Source organism: Phacochoerus africanus, chromosome 2, assembly GCF_016906955.1.
Source record: "Phacochoerus africanus isolate WHEZ1 chromosome 2, ROS_Pafr_v1, whole genome shotgun sequence".
Classification (NCBI taxonomy): Eukaryota; Metazoa; Chordata; class Mammalia; order Artiodactyla; family Suidae; genus Phacochoerus; species Phacochoerus africanus.
In genome coordinates, this window is record NC_062545.1 from 249,225,910 (window position 1) to 249,243,129 (window position 17,220).

Below are 17,220 nucleotides of genomic sequence, written 5' to 3' on the forward strand. Positions count from 1 at the left end.
ATAAATTCAACTGAGAAAGTGCCAAGGGCGAAGACACATGCAAAGCTGGCACCAGAGCACAGGCCTCTAGGCTGTTGCTTAATAATATTAACAACTAATATTTGTCTAGCATTTTACAGTTGTCAAAGTACTTCCTGATGTTTAGTCTCACTTGATTCTCACAACAGCCCTGTGCACTGCAGTAACTTCCTTTCACAGTACTTTTACCGCAGAAAACTGAAGCTCAGATAGGATAAGAGATTAGTTTTAAACAACCCAGCCAGTAAATGTTAGAAATAGAGGCTCTGGGAGGGTCTGCAAACCAGATCTTCTGTTGTCAACTGCTGGGGTTTCTGAGATAGAATATTTTCCTATACTAATAGCAACAAGAATTTGCAAAGTGCTAAACAGTTAAAGCACATTTGCAGGTATCATCTCAGCTTTTACTATTACAAAGGCATTATCCTCATCTTATGAAGGAGGCCAGTGGGGTTCAAGGAGGTAAAAGGACTTGCGCAAGGACATTGGTAGCAATTGCTTGAGTCAGGATTCAAACTGGGGTCCTTCAAGTACAGAATCCCTCCACCAATCTCTCTTGGACCCTAAATGCAACTTCCCAAATCAAAATGAAGAAATCACTTTGCTTCATCTACTCCCAGCTTCTCCTCATAGAAAGCCTTCCTTTTGCCCTTTCCCCTTCTCTAGACCTCAGTCAAGATGGGAATGGTCCTCATGAGGAGGAAAGAGGCCAGGTGGAAGGTCTTGGCAGGAGCGCAGAGCAGCCCATTTGCTGACGGAGAGCAGCTGAGCCTCTTGAGCTCGCCTTTCTCTGACAGGAACACGGAGGCATTTCATTCAGTTAAAAGTGCAGCTTCAGAAGCAGACATTTCTCTTAAACGAGGAACCGATGTGGCTTCCTGGGCAGGATGAAGTCTCCTGGGCTGAGCATCTGTTCACCTGTTGCCCATCCACCTCTCTCCATCCACAGAGAAATAAGATGATGAAGACTGGGAGGATGCTGGGAAAGGAGACGATGCCATATATCTTCCCAGTGAGAAAGAGCTCCCTGCTTGTAAATAGCAGAGGATCTGGGGGAAGACCAAGCTTTAGTACCACATCAAGCCAAGGAACTTCTGTATCAGTTGCAGAATCTGAGTGTTTATTTTTCTTTGCTTATATTGCAAATTTATAACAAGCTGAGAAAAAAGCAGACCTCTCTATTTTTTTTTTCTTCCCCATTTGGCCTCTCACTCTTTTCCTAACAATGTCTGGGTTTCCCTCAAAGCTACCAAGTGCTAATTTGAAAAATATGTTGTCGACAAGTAAGAGAAAAGCAGGCATCCGATGTGAAATGCCCTCTGGGGCATGGAGCAACTCCCAGAGCGAGAGAGAGAGAGTGCGCGTGTGCGAGAGCAGGCCAGGGCTGGCTGCTCTCTGAGCAACAGGAAGAAATGGGAGCAGGAAGAAATGTGGACTGAAGGAGACAAGACCATAGAAGCCCACGTCTAGTTTGGTGTCTTCTTGGGCTGCTGGATGAAACTCTCCGTTGCATTTAAGGTAGGATGCAAATCCCATGGTTGATATTATTTGTGGCATTTCCCAGTCACCTGTAGGATACTTCCTAAGAAAAATGTATTGAGTTAATTACTTAAAAAAAAACTTGCTTCTACTGAGGAGTTTATGTGTTTTCTCCTCATGAATAAAAAGCCCTATGTCATGTATTAGGTTTCTAATTTTGCTTTGTTTGCCAGGAAGCTTAGAGCAAAAAGTATAGTTCAAACAGTGCTTTGGTAGTGATCATGTCACTGCTGAACCATATTCTTTATACCCCATGACTTGTCTTCTCTCATATTCTAATTCAGTTTTTCTTTCTTTCTTTTCTGTCTCTCTGCCTGTCTCTCTTTCTTTCTTCTTTCAGATTTAAAAGTGATTATACCATTCTATGTATTTTATTTGAATGGCTTCAAATTCTTTGTGGAGTAAGGCAATAAATAAGTAAACAAACACATAAATAAACCTTGCTGGAACACACTTTGGATGAGCAAATAAAGAGGATGAAGGAGCAAGGGAAGGAAATCTGGAAATTGACCTCCGACTTTTTTCTCATCTCCATCATGTTCCATCGCCTCATCCCAGCTGCTACTACTCTTAAGGGGGGCACCATGGACATGGAGAGAACTTTCAAGGTAAGGCTAACAGGAGTGGCATATGGTGGGTGGCTACCGAACCTTGCACTTCCTGTCTGCTGAGCATCAAAAACTAAGGACACAAAATTCAATTCAACTGGAGCATTTCAGAGAGACCCTCCCCTGAGTTCTTCCCTGTGCTTCCCGATCTCCCCATGGCAGTCTGATTTTTAACTGAAGTATAGTTGATTTACAATATACGGTATTAGTTTCAGGTGTACCACATTGTGATTAAACAATCTTATAGATTATACTCCATTTAAAGTTATTATAAAATAATGGCCATAATCCATTATTGTACATTTCCCTGCTGCTTATTTATTTTATACATAGTAGTTTGTGTCTCTTTATCTCCTATCCCTATCTTGCCCTTCCTCTGTTCCCTCTCCTCAATGATAACCACAAGTTTTCTGTATCTGTGAATGTTTGTTTTATTTTTTAGATTATGCATATATATAAGTGATAACAGAGTATTTGTCTTTCTCTGACTTATTTCACTAAGCATAATACCCTCTAGGTCCATCCACATTGTTGCAAATGGTAAAATTTCATTATTTTTTATGGTTGAGTAATATTTCATTTTGTGCATGTGTGTGCATATGTGTGTGTATACATCTTCTTTATCCATTCATCTGTTGATGGACACTTAGGTTGCTTGTGTATCTTGGCTATTATAAATAATGCTCTTTATGAATGTTGGGGTACATGTATCTTTGTGAATGAGTGCTTTCATTTTCTTTGGATATAGACCCAGGAGTAGAATTGCTGGGTCATATGATAACTTAATTTTCAGTTTTTCGAGGAAACTCCATACTGTTTTCCATAGTGACTGCACCAATGTATATTCCTACCACAGTGCATGAGGGTTGCCTTTCCTCCATATCTTCACCAACATTTGTTATTTGTAGGGAAGTCTGATTTTTTAAGTATTAGAAAGGGTCTGGGATTTAGGGGCCAAAGACTCTAAAGTTTCTAGCTCCAACTGTGAAGACTTGGAACTAACCTCTCTTACATTCTGCAAAGAGTGGAAAATAATAACAGCTCTACAAAGTTAATTTAGATATAAAGTGAAAACGAAAATGCTGTGTAGATTATGAGGAGTGACACAGTCTCATTGTCATTATCTCCATGCATTCAGGATTCTTTGCAATAGTCTCCCCACCACCATTTAATATCTAACCATAACCAGCAGCTCCATAACCAGCAGCCTCTGTGTTGCAGTCATTCCTTGACCCTGCCTGGGATGCCCTTCTCCTCCTCTTAAGTTCATGGTAGACTCCTATACAACCGTTCAAACCCTGCTCAAATATTACTGCTTTGATGAAGTCATAGCACTGCATTTACAATGAATATTTTTCCTTAGTTTTGATCATCAAAACATTTGGTTTATACCTTTAATGTTGCATTTGTTATATCAAAGTTGGTTGCTTCCTGCATATCACCTCTCTTTTGCTCAGTTTTAAATCGAAAGCACACTGTGGGTACATCTAGCTTCAAGATGTTAAGTCACAACATAAGCAGAAGTGGAATTTTGAGACCTGTTACCAGAGAACACAGTTTTCTTAGAATCCATATATATCTTATAAATATCTTGTACTGCAAAAAGCCAAGCTGATAAAAATAAAATACCAAGCAGTTGCTTTGAAATGAATGGGGTTTCTTTTGTGATTATCAAATGGGATGGATGGAACGATGGGTGTTCCCACTTTATTCTGAGAACTCCTGATTTCCAAATCTAAGGATGCAGCAACTCTAGACTGGAATATTAGAGAAATTTAAGAGCTATCTGTGGACATTTTATTTTTAGAAAGGAAATAAGGCAGATTGATTGGTGATGGGAACAGTAAAGCCTAGAGATTTGGAGCCCAGGCTGTGGCATCAGCTACCTGGATAAGCAATCTAATCTCTCTGTTTCAGTGTGATGATTAATTTTGTGTGTCAGCTTGATTGGGCTAAGAGATGTCCAGATAGCTGGTAAAACATTCCTGGGTATATCTCTGAGGGTATCTCTTGAAAATGTAGGGTAGCTTTTGAATATGTAGACTAAGTGAAGAAGATGCTCCTTACCAATGCCAGTAGGCATCATCCAATCCCTGTGGGTCTGGATAGAACAAAAAACATGGAGGATAGGCAAAGTTGAAGTTGGTTGAATTGGGACATCTGTCTTCTCCTGTCCTTAAACATTGGTTCTCCTGGTTCTTGGGCCTTTACTTATGATCAGAACATGTGCTATTGGCTCGCTTGGCTCTTAGGACTTTGGGTTTGGACTGAGACTACAGCACCAGCTTTCCTGGGCCTCCAATTTGCAGATGGCAGATCATGAGACTTCTTAGCCTCCATAATTGTGTGAGCCAATATTTCATAATAAATCTTTTTTTTATATATATCCTATTGGTTCTAGAGAATAAGAATACAGTCTTCATCTGCAAAATGATAATAATAGCAGTAACACATTGTTTTGAGAATTGAATGAGATAATATATGGAAAGCAATAAATATAGTGCCTGGCACATTGTAAGTATTCAAGGAATGTCATCTCCTCTCATGATTAAAGTGCAACATTATTTTTACATAGGAGGCCTGTGAATTTCCTTAGTTTTAAGAGTTATGACAGCTCTCTGTGGCTGGTTGTTGCCTTTCTTTATCCTAAATAGATGTGTGCTTGTGTTATGTGGGCAAGATCAGAACATCCACTGGACTTTAGTGGCTTATATAAGAGTGACTGAGATCTAGATGTGCTCTGACAAAAGGCACATGGCTTTGCTCTGCTCTGCTCACATATCATCTTAATCATTGATTCATCTGGATGCAGCATGCAGGGAGGATCATTGACAAAAGGACCACATTAAAAAATGTATTTCCTTATCTGTACTATGAACATGACAATCTTAATATAATTACTGGAAAGAACAAATGATATATGAAGTATGTCAAGGTGTCCTATAAAGCAGAAGGAACTGTCTCTATCTTTGTTGCTATTATGATGGCCCAAGATAAGGATGGATTCAGTCTGATGATCGACAACATCCAAACAAGTTCACATGTGCCTGAAGGGCATTCCACACTGTATGATTAGCCATCAAGTCCAGGTGTTGAGTAGAGTCCTAGGCATGGGAGAGTCACAAGAGAAGATAGATTTCAGTGATGGCCTTTCAGTGCTTTGTGCTGGGTGTGGATTTTATACAAAATAAATGCAAAGGAAATACATTCTTCCCAGCTATGAAGGACAACTTGGAGTGATCTCTCCTGGTTGACAGGGGACCGTGATCACCTCTGCTGATGTAAGAGAGCTCTACCTTGGATTATGGAAGGTTGTCACAGAAATATTGTGTTCCCTTAGCTCAAGGGAGCTGCATCAGCATTTTAGAAGCTTGCTGAACTCAACTATTTAGAGGGCCCTACATCTCCTCCTTGACAGGACACCACAGCAGTGATGAAGACAAGAGGGAATGAGACTGTCCTGCCAGGGACAGGGTGATTTACACTCAGCCCCTACTCACTTTGATAATGGGCATCAAAGCAGGTGAAATCCTTATTCTAACTGTGAGTGTTCCTCATTGGGGCAGTAGCTGTTTTGCTGAAGATTTGAGTGCAAGGCAGTTTACTCGTTGCTTGATGGCATTCACTCAGAAGTCTGAGAAACTTTGTTGGGAGTTGGAGACATTTTGTAGATTTAAAGTTTTGTAAGTTGGATTGTTTTTGAAATGTGAGCAATACTTGTCACTGACAAAAAGTTGCTCGTTTTAAGCTTCACTACGGATTTCTTTTTTTTTTTTTTGTCTTTTTTGTTGTTGCTATTTCTTGGGCCGCTCCCGCGGCATATGGAGGTTCCCAGGCTAGGGGTCCAATCGGAGCCTACGCCAGAGCCACAGCAACGCGGGATCCGAGCCGCGTCTGCAACCTACACCACAGCTCACGGCAACGCCGGATCGTTAACCCACTGAGCAAGGGCAGGGACCGAACCTGCAACCTCATGGTTCCTAGTTGGATTCATTAACCACTGCGCCATGACGGGAACTCTGGTTCACTACGGATTTCTTAACTATTACGGCTTGCTCATATTACCCTGTATTTGTATAGAACTGTCAAATAATGCACAGTTCTGGATTTCGTTGGAAATGAATTCAGTGAAAGTAACCTGGACAGTTTGCTTTGCTTGGAGCACTGTGTGAATCTAATTCTATGGCATTTTATGAAGCAAAGGCATTGGATATTCATGAATGTCCTTTATATCTACAACTCCTGACTCTCAAGTATCCTCTTAAAGACCAGAACTGTCTCTTAAATATTCACAAAATGTTTCTATGAGGTAGCTAAATGATATGGTGTGTTGTGTTTATATAGCTAATTTTATATGTTGGAAAATGGGGTTGCCTGCCCGCTTACCCTTTGCCATCATAAACTAAGCATCTATGCTCTGTCTGCCATTGTACCAGAGAGTTACATGTTCATTATTTCATTTCGTCTTTATAGAAGATATTATTTATCCTACTTTACAGATGAGGCTCAGAAAATTTAACTGACCTTCCAGAGGTCAAGTAAGTTGCAGATCTAGGACTTGAACCATAGGTTTAGTTCTACATTATCATGTAACCATTGAGCAAAATTGACTAATGATGTGATTCAAGATTGAAGGATGGACGGTAAGAGGAAGGATTTCAAACTGATGACTGAAGACAGAGTTGTAGAGAATGGAAAGGCTGCTAAATATGGATATCAGAACCATATGTTACCATTTATCAAGTGCTTATCATGAATTTGGCATTGTGCTAAGTGTTTCTCATGAAAACCAACAGAATTCCCATGAAGTACTATCTTATTTTCCAGTTGTACAGATGAAGAAATTGAGGTACTGAGATATGAATTGATTCTTCTCAGGCCATACAGTTCAATGAGCTGGGGCATTTGGACTCAGCCCCGTTACTGTCTCCCTCTAAAGCTTATACTTTTTCATAAAACTCTGCTGCTCACCATCCAAACTCTTGAAATCTAAATGCTTTTGCCCATTAATGACAGCTGGAATTTAGGCCCCAGCCCCAACCTTGTTCAATAATAGACAAGACCATGATGCTATATAAAAATGTACTTTGAAACTTAAAGACCAGCATTTTTCTTACTAGAACAACAACAACAAATATTTGAGGCTGTGAAAGTAATAAAAATAGAGAACTGATCTTTCCCCATGATGCTGCATAAGCTTAAAACATGGCAAGATAGCTTTTTTAAAGATGTATTTTTATAAATGTTGACTTTTTAAACTATGTGTACTTGCAAGTAGTTTTATATTACTTGTAATGGAAACAGAAGTCACCTGTCTCCTCCTTCCCCTCTATCCCTTTTCCTTCTTTCCAGAGGCAACCACTTACATTTTTGGTTGTCTCCATGTTTACAATCATGTATACAGTTCCATTTCTTTATCTATGTATCTATGTATGTATCTGCCTATGCATCCATCTATCTATCTATCTATCTATCTATCTATCTATCTATCTATCTATCTATCTATCATCTATCTATCTATCATTTACCTATCATCTATTTACTTACCTACCTACCTATTGCATTGGCTTCCTAGGGCTGCTATAAAAAAGTATCACACATTTGTGGCTTAAATATCAGAAATTTATCATCCTACAGTTTGAAGGCAGGAAGCCTGAGATCAAGGTGTCAGCAGGGCTGGTTCTTTGTGAGGGCTGTGAGAGAGACTCTATTCCATGCCTCTTTGGACTTATGGTGGTTTTCTGGACATCTTTGGTTTTCTGTTCCTTGACTTGTACATGCATCATCCTGATCTCTCCTTTCATCTTTATATGACATTCTTTCTGTGTATGTTTGTCTTTGTTTCCAAATTCCTTTTACGAGGACAGTAGACATTTTGGATAAGAACCCAACTTATGGATTTCTTTTTTACTTGATTATCTCTGTAAAGACTCATAAAAGTCACATTCTGAGGTACTGGGGGTGAGGACTTCAACATCTCTCTCTCTCTCTCTCTCTTTTTTTTTTTTGGTGGTGGTGGTGATACAATTCAATCCATAAGAGTAATTTATTGTCTTCCTAACATAAAAGATTAGATTTTATCTTTTCACCTTCCTTCTACTCACTTTTACTCTTCCCATCTTTCTGGTAATGTTTGTTTTGTTATTGTTGTTAGATCCAGTGTTAACATTGTTACAACTGTGAAAATATTATTTACATTTGGGTCATATAATGAGTTGGGTTAAATTTTCTTTCCTGTGCAACTTTTGGTTTTCATGGAGTTATGAATGATCCTGTGTTCTTGTTTGCTTATTTTTCTAAGTTGAAAGAGATCACATTCTAAATTGTTAAAGGAATTTATGCAAATCAAGAAAGATAAGAAATTAGTAAAAATGTGGGGAAAGATATGAAGCAGTAGTTCAAAAAAAGAAAAAAAACTCATGTGGTCGATGAGCTAATAAAGAAATGCTCAAACCCACTGGTGATTAGAAAAATGAACAAATCAAATTATTACTTTACTGCTACCAACCGGCAATCACTGGAATACTGGGTGATACTAAGGGTTGGCATGTCTGTGGCAAAACAAGAAAAGCAAAGTGCCACTGTTGAAAGTGTGGATCAGGGCAGCAGTTCTGGAGAGCATTCGGTCACTTAATGCCACTACTTAACCAAATATGTCACCCTCCAGGATTTCCCTACTACAGAAATTCCCTACATCATTTGTGATAGCAGAAAGTTGGAGACAACATAATTGATGATCAAGATGGGATCAGATAAGTACCTATGGTGGATGCATATTAAGGAATATTTGTGAGTTGGAAGCAATGAATTAGATGTACACACAGCAATATGCATAGATCTAAAAAACAGTGCTGAGGTAGTTCCCATCATGGCTCAGTGGAAGCAAATCTGACTAGTATCCATGAGGATGTAAGTATGATCCCTGGCCTCACTCAGTGGGTTAAGGATCCAGTATTGCTGTGGCTGTGGCGTACGCTGGCAGCTGTAGCTCCGACTTGACCCCTAGTGTGGGAACTTCCATACGCCGTAGGTGTGGCCCTAAAAAAGCTAAATAAATAAATAAATAAATAAAAATAAATAAAAAACAGTGCTGAGTGAAAAAGGTAAGCAAAAAACTAAGATATTTAGCAAACTACAACTGGTGTAAATTGAAAGTATTTGTTTAATACATATTTTAAAAGAACTATAAATGGAATGGTACATTTCAAACATATCAGGGTGGTTGCATATGGGGAAATGGAAATAAGGGGAATGCATAAATAAATAAGAAAGGGGCTGAGACCACTGCTGGTGATCCAGGGGTTGAGGAGTGTGATTGACTCAAACATATGCCCTTGAGATCTAAAAACACACAGAGTGTTTACACAGTTATGATCAAATAAACATTATTTACAACTGAGTCATGTAGTATATTATTATCTCATTTCCCTTTTGGGGAATGGGGAAGGTATAGTTTATTTTACTTTTCTGGAATTAAAAATGATCCCCCAATTTTTTGTTTAGTTTTCTGTGCATAGATTACTAATTCATCCCTGAAGTCTTTGCCAAATGAATATATCTCTTCTCTTCATAGCAAATTCTTCAGATAATTGATAAGTTTTACATTTTTTTTTCATGTGTGTGTGTGTATGTGTGTGTGTATGAGAGAGAGAGACAGAGAGACAGAGACATCCCTCTTGGAGACTTCTGTCCTCTGGTATGTACTGAACTGCATCTCTGCCAAATACATTCAAAGCATATTTGGTGATAGAGTCTTTAGGAGGTAATTAAGGTTAAATGAGCTCCTAAGAGTGGACCCTAATCCAGTAGGACTGGTGACCTTGGAAGAAGAGGACGATAGCTCTCTCTCTGCCATTGAGGACACAGTGAGAAGGTGATCATCTGCAGCCGGGAAAAGAGGTCTTATCAGAAGCCAGTGCTGTCAGATCTGAGACTTGTAGCCTCCAGAACTGTGAGAAAAGGAGTGTGGTGCTGCTGCAACAAATACGTAAAAATGTGGAAGCCTCTTTGAAACCAGGTGATTAGTAAAGGCTGGAAGAGTTGTGCTAGAAAGTCTAGATTTCTATAAAAAGACTGTGAATGGGAATATGGGCCCTAAAGATGATTCTTACAAGGACTCAGAAAAGAGGAGTGCTGGAGAGAAAGCCTCTGTTTTTGTTTTTGTTTGTTTGTTTGTTTGTTTTTGAGAATGCATAAATAATCACAAACAGAATGTTGGTAGAAACACAAATGTTAAAGGTGATTCTGGTGAGGTGTTAGATGGAAATGAGGAACATGTTATTGGAAACTAGAGACAAGGCCATCCTTGCTTTAAAATGTTCTAGTGTATGTTGGATGGTGGAATTTGTGAGAAATGAAATGAGACACTTTTTCTAAGCAAAATTTTGAAAATAGATCTTGGGTCCTCTTGATTCTATAATAAAATGTGAGAGGACAAAAATGAATTAAGAAGAAACGGTTAAGTGAAAGGAAGCAGAACTTGAAGATTTAGAAAATTCTCAGCCTATCCATGTTGCAAAAAGTGAGAAATCTCTTTCTGAAGGTTGCGGTTGATAAGGCGATTAAATGGGTGTGAACTATAAATTCTATCAGCCACTTCAGCAGAAGCCAGAAATTGAGATAGAATTAAATCTGCAGAAACACTACCGGTTTTGACTGAAGTGGATGGAAATGGACAAAATGAAGAAAGGCTGTCTGAATTTCTTAGATTCTCCAGAACAGGACAGTGGAGTTATCTGGCTGTAGTCCTGTGCTATAGTCTTTAAGACAAGGTAAGAATGACTTCAAATTTTCTTCTTTCCTCTGGTTTCCCTCTTCTCTTTTCTAGAAATTCCAAAGCATGGCTTTAGTTTTCTTCTCCCCGCAGCCCCCCCGCCCCCGTTCCCATTCCCATCTCTTTATTTTATACTTTCTGAAAGATTTTTCTCAACTTTATCGTCCAACCCTTCTATTGATTTTATTTCTACTCATTTATTTTTAATTTCAAAAGCTTGCATTTTATGCAGATTAATTCTTTTAATAGATGCATACTCTTGCTTTATCCTTACAATAGTCTTTCTTCTTCTTTCCTTATTCGTTTAACAATTTTTAGTGGAGTATAGTTGACTTACAATGTTGTGTTAGTATACATATATCCATTCATTTTCAGATTCTTTTCCCATATAGACTATAACAGAGTATTGAGTAGATTTCCCTGTGCTATATACAGTAGGTCCTTGGTACTTACCTATTTGTATATGGTAGTGTGTATATGCCAATCCCAACCTTCCAATTTATTCATCCCTCCCCAACATTTCCCCTTTGGTAACCATAAGTTTGGTTTTGAAATCCTTGAGTCTGTTTTTTGTTTAAAACAAAACAGTTCTTTAGGTTTTTTTTTTTTTTTGGTTTTTTTTAATAGTTATTTCCCCAATACAATTATTTTTTCTACTGTACAGCATGGTGACCCAGTTACACACACATATATACATTCTATTTTCTCACATTATCATGCTCCATCATAAGTGACTAGACATAGTTCCCAGCGTTAGACAGTAGGATCTCGAATAAGTTCTTTTGTATTATTTTTAATTAGATTTCACATATTAGTGATCTCATATTATATTTATCTTTCTCTGACTTACTTCACTTAGTATAATAATCTCTAGGTCCATTCATGTTGCTGCAAATGGCATTATTTTGTTCTTCTCATGGCTGAGTCACATTCCTTGGTAAATATGTACTGTATCTTCTTTTTAAAAGATTGTAAATCAACTATAATGGAAAAAAATTAAAGTGTTCTGTCAGTTTTTATTGTACAGCAAAGTGACCCAGTTATACATATATATATACATTATTTTTCTCATGTTATCTTCCATCATGTTCCATAACAATGATTAGATATAGTTCCCCGTGCTATACAGCAGAATCTCATTGCTTATCCATTCCAAAGGCAATAGTTTGCATCTATTAACTCCAAATTCCCAGTCCATCCCACTCCCTCCCCTTCCCCCTTGGCAACCACAAGTCTATTCTGCAAGTACATGATTTTCTTTTCCGTGGAAAGGTTCTTTTGTGCCATATATTAGATTCCAGATATAAGTGATATCATATGATATTTGTCTCTCTCTTTCTGACTTACTTTACTCAGTATGAGAGTCTCTAGTTCCATCCATGTTGCTTCAAATGGCATTATTTTGTTCTTTCTTATGGCTGAGTAGTATTCCACTGTGTATATATACAACATCTTTTTAATCTATTCATCTGTCAATGGACATTTAGATTGTTTCCTTGTCTTGGCTACTGTAAATAATGCTGCAACAAACATTGGGTTCATGTATATTTTCAAATTATGGTTTTATCTGGATAGATGCCCAGAAGTTGGATTGCTGAATCATGTGTTAGTTCTATATTTAGTTTTTAAAGAAATCTTCACACTGCTCTCCAAAGTGGTTGTGCCAACCTACATTCTTAAAAGTGTAGCAGGGTTCCCTTTTCTTCACACCCTCTCCAGCATTTATTGTTTGTAGACTTTTTGATGATGGCCATTCTGCCTGGCATGAGGTAATTTCTCACTGTAGTTTTGAGTTGCATTTCTCTAATAATTAGTGACATTGAGCATCTTTCCATGTGCTTGTTAGTCAATTGCCTGTCTTCTTTAGAGAATTGTCTATTTAGATTCTTCTGACTAAAAATGGGTGTGTTCTATTATTTTCTCTATTCGTCTTTCTTGGAGATTATATAATAGTGACTGTTAACCTTGGCTAAAGGGGAAAAAAGCATGGACTATCTGGAAATTTTTCTATAATTCTTTTTCAGGAAAAAATAGCTACACAATATGTATTAAGAACCTGAAAATTTTTCATGCCCTTTGGCTCAGTAAGTTCTCCTCTGGAAATTTAGATCAAGAAACTAAATTTAAATACAAAAAAAATGTGCACAAATGCTTATCACCACATTAATCATATTATAATAAACCCTGTAAAAAATCTATTCAGTAAATGAGAAGTAGAATGGTTGAGCTCAGTGAAGCAATTAAAATGAATCTTATATATAAAATACTTAAGGATAACATGAACAAAATATGTTCAAGATCTATATTCTGAGACCTATGAAAAATTTCTGAGATAAGTAAGACAAGCAAATGAGACATACACTATCTCAGAAGATGCAACATTATTATTATGTAAATTCCTCCAAGTTCATTGATCATAGATTCAACGAAATCCCAATCAGAATTCTAGTAGGCATTTTAAAAAGTTGATTAGTAGTGTGTATATATAAAATGGATAACTAACTAGGACTTACCATGTAGCACAGGTAAATCTACTAAATACTCTTAATAACATACATGGGAAAAGAATTTGAAAAAGAATAAATCTCTCTCTCTCTCTCTCTCTCTCTCTCTCTCTCTATATATATATATATATATATATATATATATATATATGGATAGATAGATAGATTGGGTTTTTTTTTAATGTAAAGCTGTATAATATGTTTGTGTATTTTGAAGATTAATCCCTCATTGCCCACCTCATTTGCGAAGATTTTCTCCCATTCTATGGGTTGTCTTTTTGTGTTTTATTTTTTTGTTTGCTTTTTATGGTTTGCTTTGCTGTGCAAAAGCTTTTAATTTTAATTAGGTCCCACTTGTTTAATACTCTTTCTTATTTCTGGGAAGAGGTCAAGTTTTTTGGAGCCATTTTCTTCTCTGGTCCTGCACTATTTTTCTTTCCTCTGAAATCCTTTTACTTTTTGTTGTTTTGGTTTCTTTCACATCAGAGGCTTTGCCTCAAGTATCCAGTGATGTGAGGCTGTTGGCTCAAAGAGAAAAACACTGAAAACTCATGGAAATGAACATTCTGAGAGTAGGGACAGAACTTATTAAATGGTATCATTGTAGAATGATCTGGCAGGGTTATACAATGATGAGAGCAATTATGGGTATCTTGAGCTCTTTTCTATTGGGCTAATCAGTCTCCTCAAATTTGAATCTCCCAGTCTCCCTCTTGGAGAAGATATGCTTGGCTTCTAGCATTTTGTTGCTTAATTGGATAAGAGACTGATGTTCTTAGCATTTAGTAAGTAGACCTCCATCTAACCCTCCAGTTTTCAGTATGAAATCAGACTTTAGCTCTTCTTAATGACCCCAAGACCAGAATCTCTGGTTCAGCCTCTTTATAGAACATACATCTAGTCTTCTGCTGGGAAGAGAGGAGAGGTCACCCAGCTACAGATTCTGATCCAGACTTGCAACTAAATCTGTTTCAGACTTATCAGTATACCAGCTTTCAAAAGTACACTGAGCTATGAATTCCTAAGCCTCCTTGAATTATTCCACTTGCACAGGCTTGTTTCTGGGACATCCTCATGATCAGTTTAGGAATCCACTTTCATGGTTCTAATGAAACAGTTACTACCTTTCCATCTGCTTTCTAGTTTCCAATATTTTGTTCCTGTCACCTTCTTTCCCACTCTCTTGTCATTAGATGTTTTATCTCTTTGTACTTTTGTATCATGGTGATGTTGTTTTAGGAGGGAGAAACAACAAAACATTCCTGTTGAGTCTTCAGTTTGGTTAGAAGAACTATATAAAGTTTTTGAAGAAAATAGGGATATTTGGAAGACATTAATTATTTATTGAAATGGATGATTTCAGAGCCAAAAAATCCTGGTTCAGATTCTTTGTAGCCATGTAGACTGAGCATGTTACTTTAAAAAAAAGATAACAACACCTACCTTACAGAATTATTAGGATTAGAATCATGTGTGTAAAGAATGTAATTCAGACCCTGATATATAATAAGTTCTGAATAAGTGTCAACTTGTATTATTTTATTGTTGAAGGACAGAGATGCCACTTACTATTTTTCTCTTCTTGGGGTGGTGGTGAGGGGAAGAGAAACAAAAAAGCAATCAAAGAGTCAGTTTTATTAGTGGAATCAGTGAAATGTCAAGTAAATCTTCCTCCATGCTTCTTGAATGCAAGATTATGTAATAAGATTGGAGAATGGAGTAGGGTCTCCTATGTTCCAACTAGAATGGAGAGCAGTTGCCTATGTCCAGTAGAACTTAAGTTGCCTTCCTTTTTTTTGTTGTTTTTGTTTTTTTGTTTGTTTTCAGGTTTTATCTTTTTAATCAACTCTGTCAAGGACATCCTAAACACTACATGAGACACAACAGAATATTTTTTTCTTCCAGTATTAGAAAAATTATATACACAAATATTTTTAGAAATTTCTATATAATCAAGGCAGAGATCTGGAGTAAAAAAACACCTATAAGTAATCCTATTCTTGATTTCTTACAGTTACAGTCAGAAATTGCTTCCTAACCATGATTAAACATTGTGTATAGGTTTTTAAAATTTTCCTAGATGCATATTATTAAAAAAAATCTATCAGTCTGGCCAAACATTTTTTTCACCAGAACCAATAATCCTGAAAGCCCAAACTAGGAAACTGGTAAAAATGGGGGAAAAATACCCAGACCCTATGAATGCCTCAATTTGTCTTTAAATAGCTAAGAAAAATTTTCTAAACATGGAGTTTTTTAAACATCTTTAACAAGCTACCTGGGGGGCTCACTTCAAAAAAACAGGTTAATGTACTAGAACAGATGTTTCTTTACAAACAGCCATTTGGGAGGATGGTCCTGGATCAGAGGTTTTATTTCTGTGTATCTATATTAGGTGCGCTTGCCTCATCTCAGCTGTCATAATTGTCCCTGTAATTTCCTCCTGAATAGCGGTCATAACTACCCTGGCTGCTGCCATAGTCTCTGGACCTTCCATATCCATATCCATAGCCATATCCTCCAGGTAGACTGTCATATCTGCTACTTCCATAGCTTTGGTGCCCTCCACCTCTAGAGTAGCTGTGACCATGGGCCCCAAATGTACCCCCTCTTGTTCCCCAGGCCGACTTGCCAATGTGGTCCACATGGATCTGGCGACCATCCAGAGACTCTCCATTCGTGGCTCTCATTGCATTTGAAGCATGCTCTGGATTGGTGAAGGTAATGAAGCCAAAACCCTGGGATCGCCGAGTCTCCCAGTCCTTGACAACAACCAGCTCAAAAATAGGTCCGAAACTGCTGAAGTGGTCTTCCAGATCCTGCTCATCTGTGTTGAAGTTGAGCCCTCCCACGAAGAGCTTCCCTTCTTCAGAGGACATGTCAATAAATTGAGTCCTGGAAATTAGAAAAAAAGGCAGAAGACACAGCCTCAGCCAAGAAGCCAATAGACTGGGCAAGTTGCCTTCCTTATTGCAAGTAGGTGGAGAAGCTCAGAAGTGGTTAGCTTCTTCCATTCTCTACAGAGTCTCTGCCCAGGAATCTTTAATCCTCTCTGGAGTCTGAAAGTGCAATTAGAGCATGGTGCATCCAAACACAGGCAAGTCCAAGAAGAAATAGGGCAGAAGGGACATCTCAGACAATGGCGGCCTTCTGAATGCAGTGACCCACACACACACTCTGGTAGAACTATGGCTCATTGGGTGACAGACTGTCACCAACCAATGTAATTATACACCAAGTCAAATAGTTAAAAGAGAAACTGGAAAAGAATACTGCAGATTTACCTCTTAGGCCTGTCCTATAGAGAGGGGAGTGGAAATCTCCCTCAATGATAAGGACAAAAGAAGAAATTTTCCTTCCTGAAAGCATATATTTTTTATCTTTTTTTTTTTTTTTGAGGGTCGCACCTATGGAAGTTCCCAGGCTAAGACATAGCCACGGCAATGCCAGATCTGAGCTGAGTCTGTGACCTGCACCACAGCTCACTGCAATGCTGGACCCTTAACCTAATGAGCGAGGCCAGCATTGAACCCCCATTCTCATGGATAGCAGTCGGGTTCATTGAACCCCCATCCTTATGGATAGCAGTCGGGTTCATTACCACTGAGCCACAACAGGAACTCCCTGAAAGCATTTTTGACATTACAAAGGCCAGATCTCATGTTCTGCCATATTTCACTCCATGTTTCTATCACCTTTAGAATACTGTTTATTATTTCTTTTGATGAATTTGTGTCAGAGTCTCATTTCTTTTTAATTATATTTTTAATTTTTATTT

General features: G+C 37.9%; 1 protein-coding gene across 1 annotated transcript; it reads right to left on the bottom strand.

Annotated features, from left to right (window-relative positions):
* Positions 1 to 15,850: 15,850 nt before the first annotated feature.
* Positions 15,851 to 16,378, bottom strand: LOC125121330 (RNA-binding protein 3-like). Its single transcript, XM_047769577.1, has one exon. The coding sequence runs from the start codon at positions 16,319 to 16,321 to the stop codon at positions 15,854 to 15,856; it is 468 nt and encodes a 155-aa protein (XP_047625533.1). The 5' UTR covers positions 16,322 to 16,378; the 3' UTR covers positions 15,851 to 15,853.
* Between the last annotated feature and the right edge of the window lie 842 nt (positions 16,379 to 17,220).

What these genes read in the sequence shown, in the direction of transcription:
- LOC125121330 (XM_047769577.1), bottom strand. Translation starts at nt 16,321, where the DNA reads ATGTCCTCTGAAGAAGGGAAGCTCTTCGTGGGAGGGCTCAACTTCAAC.